General features: G+C 44.6%; 1 protein-coding gene across 1 annotated transcript; it reads right to left on the bottom strand.

The window, feature by feature from the left end:
* Positions 1-1,035: 1,035 nt before the first annotated feature.
* MED8 (mediator complex subunit 8) lies at positions 1,036-11,332 on the bottom strand. The gene is made up of 7 exons (XM_062581242.1): positions 11,278-11,332; positions 8,238-8,356; positions 7,038-7,182; positions 6,189-6,329; positions 5,677-5,758; positions 4,310-4,558; positions 1,036-1,521 (listed from the first exon to the last, which is right to left on the bottom strand). Exons 1-7 carry the CDS (start codon positions 11,281-11,283, stop codon positions 1,457-1,459), a joined length of 807 nt encoding a protein of 268 aa, XP_062437226.1. The 5' UTR covers positions 11,284-11,332; the 3' UTR covers positions 1,036-1,456.
* Between the last annotated feature and the right edge of the window lie 26 nt (positions 11,333-11,358).

Raw genomic sequence — 11,358 nt, 5'->3', positions numbered from 1 at the left:
CACTGCTTTTCAAGTCACAAGCTGCAAAACCTCAATAAAACAAAGATTACTTCTTAGGGGCCACAAAACGTAACCTAGCAAAGCATCTCCTGGTGAACAGGTTTAAATTCACTACAAGGTCCATGCCTCCACTAGGCAATTTCTGGGTTCTACAAATCAAAATGGGCTGAGAGCTACTGCCTGAGTCACAGTTTTGTGGAAAGTTTAGATTTGGGAGAACAGTCCACTGTCTCCACAAATAAGCTCGATCTGATTAGCTCAGAGATGAGCAGTGCAGGAGCAGCTGCAGGCTGTATCTGCTGAGTGGAGATTTCCTCACCCTTAAAACTGCTGACAGATGCTGTTGAGTAAAATACAGTGCTGGCTTTCACCACAAGTCAAAAGGAAAGTCCAGGCAAAAGCAGCAAGAGGGGAGCTGGTTGTCTTTAGGACAGTGCTGTACATACTGACATGCTTTGTGGCTATACATCTGCACCCTTTATTCTCAGAGAAATCTTTCATTATATGTTACAGCTCAACGGCAGAATGTAGAACAGGAACAGCTTTATAATGTCCAGTACCAAAGAGAAATGGGCCAGATTTTTACAGCCTGGCTAATTCAGGGGTGGAACAGCCCAGAGTAGAAAATACCTCTCTGAAGAGGGGGATTAATCCTAAAGTAGCTAAGAAACTTTATAGGAACACAGAAGCAGAGAATTACAGAAGTGAAATCAGATCCAGCTGAGATTTGCAGCAGCATCAGAATATAAAAGCTCTGTGCTATTCCTGAAATGCTCTTCTTGCTGTGGGTCTTGTAATAGTCTTTCAGTACTTGGCTTTCTGGGGAATAGTCATAATGGGCTTACAATGCACAAGACGTCTACTGCTTTGTTCATACCCTGCTGACTCACTTTATAACAGCTCTGTATGCATAAGCTCGTAGCTCCAGCATTCAGCTGCCAACATTTCTTGTATATTTTAGACTGGAGATGTTCTACAGCCTTACTCAAAGGGAATGGAAACTCCTTATGACTTGAGAGACAGACAGCAGTGTCACACTGTGCACAGAAAATGGTCTTTATTTGACAAGAGAAAGTAAAGAAGGAATGTCTTTTCTGAATCAACTAACAGAAATCAGGAGAAGCGTGCCCCATGCAGCTCTTCAGGTTCTGTATCAGGAAAGTGCAGGAGTCCTCTCAACCAGACCTGAAGAAAATGAGTCAATACTAGAAGTAAAGTCCGCTGCTCTGGCTGAACAGGGGGAGTTCTCCTCTCCAGGAGACATAGCTGCTAGTAGCTCTGCACAAACCACCTAGCACTAAATAAAACCCAGGGAGGGGTCTTACATTCCCCAGTTCCCTGGATGTGGTGAGGGGTACGTAAAGAGACTCAGAAGTCCTAGAAGGAACCCAGGTGCGGTGGCTGCAGCAGGAACAATGCTGGTAACTGCTGTTCCCTGGGTCTGGTTCATCTCAGCTCATCTCTGATATGGATGCATTGAGGCAGATTTGATGTTTGTTTTTATGCCACTCGGCATCTTTCCTGGAGAGATAAAACATGAAAAGCAATGAAGAATTAGAAAGGGCATTTGCTGAGGATCACACAAGGAGCACAACAGTTCTGTCAGGGCTTCTATTCCACTCCATGTACTACACCAGGCTTACTTGCTACAGCATCTTCCATCTGTCATCTAACACAATCTCTCCTACAATTTGTTGAGAAATCTGTTGAGAAATCACCTTGACATTTCCTGTCAGTTTTTTTTTTTAATTCTATCCCTGCCCTCTCCTAATCAAGCCTTTCTTATTGTCAGGAGGCTCCTACAGGACTGTGGGACTTTTCAGGCTCACAGAAGTTGCTGATAGCAGCAGTGAGATAAGAACCCAGACTGTTCCCCATTTCCATTCCAGAAAAGCAAAACAAAAGAACCTGTATCCTCTTCCATATAACATATAGTCAGTGCATATATACAAATTACTAAACCTCTCTCAGATCTCTTAATCTCTCTTAAATATATCCACCTCTTGGGCATTATTACTCTTTGCTGATACCAAACACACATGGGAGTGTGTTCAAAGACATCATATAGGCAGGTTAGGTAAGCGTACCATGGCAGACAAAACTAAGATGATCAGAAAAATAAACAAAAGGACAGTGATTAAAGAGCAGCACACAGGGATATTCAAAGGTCACTCCTTCGGAAAGTGGAATGTGTACCCAAACTAGAACAGGAGAGGAAAAAAAAAAAAAGAGAGAGAGGGAGAACTTCTGAGAATTAAAACTATAGTGTGACTGGACAAAAAAAAAAAAAAAAAAAAAAAAAGATTTGATGAAGAACTGGCTAACAGAATAAAGATTCTTAAACTTTTTTCAAACATATCCAAGGCAGGTTACTGCCTGCAGTGAGTTGGCAGGTAATCTGACGTCACTTCAGTGCTTGCTAACAATCGGTTACATGAAGAGTGAACAACTGTAAGGGTCAACAACATCTGGAATGCTCTGAGCAGTTCCAGTTCTCTTGCCCCTCTTCTGTATGTTTTCAAGGCTGAGAAAGAGTGACAACGATGGTCCAAGCTACATAATAATTTTCAGATAAACACATATGAAATAGACTGGGATTCATTAGCTGAAGAGAAAAAGAGATGGACAAGGGAAAAACAATACCACAGACTTCCATAAAATCAAAACTAGTATGGGGTGGGTAAATGAGGAAGGGTTATCCACTGCTTCTCACAAAACAAATAAAAAGGAAATAACCACTGAAATTATCAAGCAAAAGATTTTAAAACAAAAAAGAAAGTATTTTAAGCAAAACATGCAATAAAACCATAGGATATACTGCCACAGGCATGTAGAAGTCAAATTGGAATTCAGAAAGTGACTACAGAAATTGATGGCTATTATACCCAGTGGTCACAAAGCAAACTCTACCTCAAAATGGACCTAAACAGTGACTGCTGAAGGTGTCCCCCAAGGTATACTTTGTTCTTACATTTTCAGCCTCCACTCTTGCCTATTATCAGGAATTGGATGGTGGGATAGCAGGACCTTTGGCCAGTACAGCTGCTTTTATCAAAAGGGAACTCCAGGGTATCATAGGCTGGACAAGTACTCATTACCACTGCGCTCAGCTCAATGCACAGAAGCAACTGTCTTCTCATCCTGGAGACAACGTCAGTGGGTATAGAGCGAAAAATCACAGGGGCCTTCTTTGTTTCCAAATCATAGTGGAAATTACTTTCCAACTATAATATAAATATATCGTTAACTTAGAATTAATATTGTTGCTCAAGTTCATTTCTGAACAACGCAGTCATTATGCAGGCAAGAAAACACCAATTAAAATATCCCATATCTAGAATCCCAATTAACATGAACATAAGAATAACACCATAAGGTTAGGTCTGCAGGTCCTCCAAGCCAAACCCATTTCTGACAGCATCTTAGAGAGGATATTTATTTAAGGACAAATACCAGAAGAGGGCAAACTGGTAGTGATGCCTCAGCAGAATATCCAGTCAGCCTCCAACAGATTGTGGCTCAGGGACTTTGAGTCAGAATGGTGTTGCCATGATTTTTAGCTGTTGGCTGATTTTGCATGCAGAAATGTACCTACTTACTTTTCCATTCTACATAAACTTTATAAATCTATCACTCACTTGGGCAAGGTGCTCTACAGTTTCATTACTTAGTATTAAGAAAAGTATCTCCTTTTTTTCCTAAACCCAAAAGCTGATATTTTCATTGGTGCACTTCCTTCCTGTATCATGGGAAATTGTGAGCCATCATTCCCCATTCACCTGCTCTGCACAGTTTGAGATTTTATAGACTTCAATACAGTCTTCTCCCTAATCTCAAACTATCTCTTTTCCTAGATGCAATGTCATAGCTTTCTGAAGTCTTCCCTTATATGAAAGCCCTTCCAGACCTTCGACCAGTTTGTCACCCCTCCCTAAGCCTTTCCAGTTCTATTATAAATTTTTTACAAAGAGAAAAGATCAGAACTACATATTGCAGATGTGGGTACCTAATAGATTTATACAACAGCTTGATTATATTATAATAGTTCCTAACACTCAGTTTACATTTTTGGCTCCAGCTGCACATCCAGTTGATGTTGTTACAGAGCTATTATATCATGTATCTATTTCCCAAATACAAGTAAGTAGGTTAGAGTCCAGGCACTGAATATGTAAAGTTGAATTGCTTTTGCTCATGTGTTTCACTTCACATTTAATAGGAACATAATCTGCTATTATTAAACCCAGTCATTTAGTATATGCTATTGCTCCCTACATTTCTATCACTCTCAGATATACGACCTATTTACCTGGTTGTCCTGCTTGTGTCATCTGCACTCCTGCCAGCATTGGCTGCTGCTGGGTTGGTGCACCTGACATTGGGACCTGCTGCATGCCTGAAGCCCCTGCAATGATTGCACCAGCTCCTGGTTGACCTGACTGGACAGATGCCCCCGAGCCAGGGGGTCGCCGGTTTGACAGTCCCTTCCCAAAGGCTACAGCTGCTACCAGAGCATTGGTATCTGCAGGGTTGAAAGTCTGCTTGTTCTGTCGTAAACCTGTAGAAAAAGGAATGGTTTGGGGAGCATTCTGACAAAGAAGTCAGAAAATTAGTTTAGCTGGATCTGAATTTACTTTTCTGATAGTTCGTGCTTGTGATAGAGATCAGCCTGTAACAGCTTGTCCCACAAAAGTCTCAGCAGGATCAAAGAAGATGCAAAATCCAGAGATGGTGAGGTTCCAAAAGCTTTCTCATCAAGAGCAGGGAATACACTGCTCAGTGGACAAGGGAGAGGAAGCCACCTCCTCTACAGCCATAAGAAAGCCTCAGCTAAAGGCTCTTCCATGCTAAGTCCTATGGCAGGTAACAAGCATCAAGTTTTAGATATTCAAAGGTAACAATCTCCTTTCTGTGGTTCTTGAGCAGCATAGTGTCTGTAAGAGTGTTGGGACTCTTAAATTCTGTTTTCCACAAATATATTTCTTTGGGCTGTAACAGCAAGTTTGATGTTGCCTCCTGTGGGTCTGTGCTAAAACCCTTCCTTATGGAAAACTCACAGCTATCTGCTCAAAAAACTTTTAGGTCAGCAACACAGGACTAACAATATATGTCTCCATCATATTGCTGCCATTTCTCTCCATATCTAAAGGGAAGAGTGATGTGGTAGTGACTTATTTATTTTTAAATAAAAGGACTACCTCCAGCAGCCTCCATTCTACCTCCGAGCATCACCCTCGGATCACCAGCCTCACCGCTCTTTTTAAAGAGTGTACCTCCACACATACGCAGCAGGCCAAGGCAAACCAGTTAGACACCTAACAGGCGACTGCATTTTCACAAGTGTTTTAATCCATGTTGATCAAGATGTTTTCCTGGTAAACACTGAAGATAGCACTTATTTCCTTGAAGGGGTGTATGGCAAAGGGTTGGAATGACTTTCTGCCACGCATAGGTCACACAGTACAATGCTAAGAACAAATAAATACACCCCACCCACAGACAGAATGGCTTTTCAAATAAGGGAGCTACAGGACAGCCAGTCTTGCATCTTCCCAAACATTTTCATCTCTACTGCTCATCTGCATACCCCATGCTTTAGGTTCTTTGTTTTTCCCATTCTGCCGCTGCTCTCTCAAGCTTGCTGCTTGGACCCTGTACCTCACTTCTACCTCATACCTCCGCTTTCAGATTCACGCTCCTCCTTGCTGATTTTCTCCAGGAGATTTGAGCACATTTTGTTCAGGCTTTGGATCTGTTTCTGCAAAATGAAAACAATCAGAAACCACCAAGATATCTCCAACATAATACAAGCCAACAAGGTAAGTGAACAAGCTTTCTCTTCTCCAGGGTCTGTGTAATCAAACATAAGCATTTTAGTAGCAGAGCCTGAAGAGCCCTATTCTAGCATATGCAGGAGGGGGCTACAAGGAGGGGATAGCCTTTGCCCTTCCCTGACCGGTCTGATGGCATCTCCTGCAGAACTGGAAGCAGGCTGCATACCCTTGCTTTGGGAGACTGCAGAGGAACCCAAACTTTGGGGTTAGCTGGAGAAATCTCAGATGGAAAGGACAGAGAAAACAGAACTGTCAGATGGAAGGGTGAAGGAGGCAGAGCACTGAAGCCAGAGAAGCAGGGAACTTTGTACTCTTGGACTAAGAGAAAAAAGCATCAAATTCTTCTTCCCGTACCTGTGCCACATCAGGGCTGATTCGAGCTGCATCTGTGATCAGCTGCTTCTCCTGCTCCTCCACCTCGGGGTCAGGCTTAGTTCGAAGATGGTCAGGCACCACCTCATGGCTGAACACCGGCACACGCCCCTCTGTCTGCCGCTGCAATAGTTGGACAAGCCACACTCAGAGCCCCCTTCTCCAGCCCAGCACTCAAACAGCTCAAGACTAGAGCATGGGCTATCTTACAAGAACAAGGCTAGCAGCATGTTGGGGGGAAAACCTTAATCCACGGACGCATTAGGAAGTTTCAACTATTTGTCTAGGAATTTACACTGTGTCCACTTAGTCAGAGCATCCCATGGGGGTCTGCAGTGCTGTCCCATCTGCTGCCTGCTAGCACAGCCACAATCAGATGAAATGTTTTCGCGCTCAATTAGAAGCGAAATCTTGCCAGTGCACACTGTAGGTTCTGTAGGGACCTCGTGTTAGTCTGATGACAAACAACACAAAGCTAGGTGCAGGTGCCTGACAGAAACAGCACAACTACAGCAGACAAAATAAAGAGCTTCTGAAGAGACATCTCAGTCACACAAGGGGACACTCAGCTCCTCAGGCCCTGACGTTACGAAAATAACATTTATGAGCAGGAACACCTCCTGTAAAGTGTGCCAAGAGTAAATGTTTGCAGGGGAAAGCTCCCCAGTAAAGCAGGGGAGAATAGCTTCTCCCAGGCAGAATAGCTCATCACCTTTTCTTTCTCTATACCCAGAGCTAAGGAAAGGCCAAGAACAAGGAATGGTAAGTTGGAGCAGGTACACAAACACATTCTGATACTCCAGGGCCATCATTCAGAGAGAAGTTTCTTACCATGATCTCCTCATCACGATCTGGAGACAGCACTAGGGGTATGATAACCTGGTTTCGCAAAAGTGGGGTTTTCTCATGCTTTAGCACTTTATTCAAGGTGTTCAGCTGTCCTGAGAGCAATGCAAAGCTGTCCAGAACTGAAGGCCTGGGAAAATAAATAAAGAGGATAGAACAGGGAAAGGGATATTAGAGATGGTATTACTTGTTCTTCACTCAGATAGCTGGAAAGTGAGGAAATTGCATTAGTATTCCTCTAGTCTACTCACTAGTCTACTCCAGAGAGTAAAGAACAAAACGTACGGCTGAACATGCAGGCGTGGACAAATCCCAGTCCCCAGAGACAATGCTGCTAACAGCTCAAGGACATTGTGGGTACCACTGGAAGGGTCAGGTATTTGGGATGTCAGCAGCATAAATAGAAGCAATGCTTCCCCTATCACTGTAACTCTCCCAGTGCGATCCTAAACCAAGGTCTGAGAGACAATCCAACTCCCAAGCAGTAGAGTCAGGAGAGACACTATTTGTAGCTTGGTTATTCAGACTAACAGATAATGAAGCAAAATAATGGATAATCTCATCAAGGAAGTCACTTCCTCTTGTTTCCTTCCAGGGATTCTGCAACAGTAACTATAAATGTTAATTGCCTATGAAGCTCTGCTGCGTGGCAGACACTCTGCAAGATGCTCTACAGTTTAAGCTGCAGGTGCATCGTCCTTATGCTCCTTCAGGATGAGAACGTGACCCTGCAAGTCTTTTCAAACTATCTGGCAAAACATGCAGAACCAGCATACAGGTAGGTACAAAAACTCCATTTATACTAGAGCAAAAAAAAGTCAGAAGGGTCAAGAAACGCAGAAAGATCAGCTACTCAGTTTATAACATATGCAGGTCTGTAAGATATTCTGTCCAAGAAGTTTCCAGTCACTGTAGGCAGAAGCAACTATGTAGGTTACCATAAAAGTGCCCACATTAAAAGGTGCTGGCATGACCCTACTGCTGTATAGTGCCGAACAAATGCTTTTCAGCTGTTTTACTAGTTAAAAACGTGAAGTGGTTCCACCAGCAGGAATGTGAAAAGCAAATTTAAGCATACTGACAATATGTTAGTGGTTTTTAAATTATACTTTGTGGTCCTTAGAGCAGACTCTGAAATAGCTTTGGCAGTGATGGACAGTACCCCAGCTCTGTGAGAGGCCTTACCACGTGAGTCGGTCATACTCGTTCTCCAGCTTGTAGATAAAACTGACCAAGGAGTTCTTCAGGTCAGCCACCTGGCTGATGAGTGCCTCCAGGGTCAACTCCAGCTGCTTTTCCTCTCTCTAAAAAAACACAGGAAAAACAGGGATGAGGACAAAGCTTGCCATCTTTCCAAGGACCAGAGGGGTCCATATGTATGTATTCATAGCCCTTCTACACACAGACCACTCTTTGAGGGAAGGAAAGAGAGACCCTGGAGATAAAACTCCTACATTCTCATGCTAACTTCTTCTCCTTCAGTGAGAGCACTCAGGCAAGAGACAACCCCTCAGCTGGCTGTCCTCCTTAAGATCCAGATGAGCACAGTGAAGATACCATCACTTGCATCTTCTTTTTACCGCCTCAGACAGTGTCATCAGAGTTAGCTCATGTCACCTTTGTGAGCTATTTAAACTATCCCAGCTCTAGGCAGATTAGCATTCACTCCACTCTTCTGCTAGCAAATGTGGGTACAGTAATGTCTTCATCCAAAAGGGCCATTTGCAAAACAAGCTTCCACAGCCTGAAAACTCCAGTTTCTACCCTTCACCTCATTCTTTACTTTTTTTCTGCCCAAGTGCCATTTCTAACTGCTACAGAAACTAGACGCTCCCATTTTAGCTGCCCCTTAACAGCTGTGGGAGGCACTGCTTGTTGTGGGAGGGACCATACAGAACCTGGACACACACACAGATCACCTTTTGCCTGAACTGCACTCGTCCAATACCTTTTCCACCAACATCCCTGGGTGAGGAAGGATGGCAACAAGCAAAGTATCAGACCACAGGGAATCTGTTGCTGAAGATACCAAGACAGATCCCTGACTCTTGCAGAAATCCTTTAGAATCTTATCTATTCTTACTTTTCCATACAACAGAAGAGTTGCGCAAAATTTAATTAAAGTTCCAGCCCTAATAAACTGCTAATGTAAATCAAGGACTGTAGAATAATAATCCACCTGGAGGGTGGGACAACACAATCAAATAACAGAAAGGCAATGCCAACTGGGAAAGCAGATAACAAGTACACAACTAGACTGATTCATCCTATGGGGTTTGTTGTTGTTTAAATGAACTGGACTAGTGTGAGCTTCACTGAAGGAATTATCAAGTATCTTCTATGTTCATGAGAACATGAGATTATTTTATTTAATTTATAATCTGGCAAGAACATAAAAGATTTCTTCAGAAAACACTGACCAGACTTCACTTCACTTAACCACCTTCGAAAAAAAGGCTGAATCAGCTTTGGTAGAATCTGATCCCTAGCCCTTAAAGCAGACAGCTGGGTGTTGCATCTGGAGACTAAAGCGCTGTAACTCTCCTCCATCTTGTGATGGTAATAGTCAATTCCCGTGCAATTAAGAAATGACCTGTAACTTGTTGTGTTCACTGTGTTTGTGCAAGATAATTAATCAATGACTGTATTTCAAGTTGGGCTGATAGTCAGTGTTTTATTGCAGAGATGCCAGGCATATGCATCTAAAGCAATTCACCTGGCCCATTGCCTGTGTTTAGCCAAGAAGCCTTCAAGAGGATGAACGAAACCACGTTGCGCACACGCTATTCTCACAGCAGCATCTCCTCCAAAGGCTCTCTCCACAGCCATTATGTACAGGAAGCAGATATAAGCACTGCGAAGCATGTATGCAAGAAGATCAGTGCTTCCAAGAAATGCTATAACTACTGCAGGTATACAATATATCTAAGCAGCGCTTTGGGGAGTTTGTTACACAATACTAGATTAACCCAAGGCAGTGAAGATAGGGCTTATGGCAGGGATTGCTGAAGGACCTCCTGATCCTGAGTGACTGTGAGGTAAAGGTTAAATTCAGTATAAGCAAACATAAAGCAATGCACGTGGCAAAACAAAGAAAGAAAGGATCTAGCTCTTCAGAAACAATGACATTCTCTGAACTGATAACACTATCACTCAAAAACTAAGATCTTTGGAGTATCCTCTTAAAACATCAGCCCAAAGTTCAAGAATCAGTCAAGGAAACAAAAGCAATAATAGAATTTATTTGGAAAGGAACATAAAACTAAGCATCATTATATCATTGTAGAAACATATGCCTCATTTTCATCTTGAATGTTGCGTGTAACTCTTGTCCCTCTATCTCAATAAGGATAAAATAGGAATATGTACAATGAAAGACAACAAGGATGATTGAAGACGTGTCAACTTCTGTAGCTACAGCAAGTAAACACAAAAAAGAGACCAATGTGTACGAGTGGCAGAAAAGAGGAGAGTGAATATAAGAAGAATTGCATGCCAACTCATTTTCACCTTCTTTTCCACTATCACAGCTAGGACATACAAATGAAGTCAGGAGGGAGCAGGCTCAAACAAACCAAAGGAGGTTAATGGGCTGTAAAGAATCACCTGTCATTAACCTGTGCAACTCTTTTCCATTGGATATTATGGGTGCTAAAAATTCACCACGGTTCCGCAAGCAACCGGATCCTTCTTTCACGAAGGAAACCTCAGGAAAAGCTATTAAACACAAGGGACGGGCTAGCAACAGTTTGCACAGACCAGCCTCGCGCGTACTCTGCTCTCTCAGTTCTTCCTGGCCACCTGCTTCTTGCCTAGCGTCAAAGCCACGACGCGGGGCCAAGCCGGACTTTCGGCCCGACCTGGCACCGCAGCTCTCACCGAAGGCCGCGCCGGCCGCTGAGAGCGGGCAGCGCCCCGCTGCCTGCGCGCCCGCGGCAAAAGGAGGCTGCTGCGCCCGCAAGCGCGGGGCCGGCGGCGCCGCGGCCGCTCCAGCCCGCCGGGCGGCCCGGCGCGGCCCTGCGCCGGCGGCAGCAGCTGCCGCTCGGTAAGCGGGAACCGCCCGCGGCGGCCAGGGCCCGAGGCCAGGGCGGCCGGCTGCCGCGGCGCGGGGCGGGCGCGGGTGCCGGGCGCTGCGCGCGGGGCTGCGCACAGCTGAGGCCCGGCAGCCGCAGCCGGCAGCTCCGGCCGGGCCGGGCCGGGCCGGGCCGGGCGCCGCGCCCCTCACCTGCATGGCGGCGCCGCGGCCGTTGCTACGGCGGAGCTTCGCTTCCGGGTCGCGGCGCGCCGCGCCGGAAAGGCGGCGCGG

This window comes from Rhea pennata, chromosome 8, assembly GCF_028389875.1.
Source record: "Rhea pennata isolate bPtePen1 chromosome 8, bPtePen1.pri, whole genome shotgun sequence".
Taxonomy (NCBI): domain Eukaryota; kingdom Metazoa; phylum Chordata; class Aves; order Rheiformes; family Rheidae; genus Rhea; species Rhea pennata.
The sequence above is the reverse complement of the archived record's forward strand: the minus strand, read 5'-3'. Positions and strand labels throughout refer to the sequence as shown.

Bases quoted from the DNA above. Each gene is read 5' to 3' on its own strand.
- MED8 (XM_062581242.1), bottom strand. The intron at 7,183-8,237 runs GTAAGGCCTCTC...TTATTTTCCCAG, and splicing joins GAGTATGACCGACTCACGTG to GCCTTCAGTTCTGGACAGCT. The intron at 6,330-7,037 runs GTAAGAAACTTC...CAACTATTGCAG, and splicing joins ATCGTGATGAGGAGATCATG to CGGCAGACAGAGGGGCGTGT.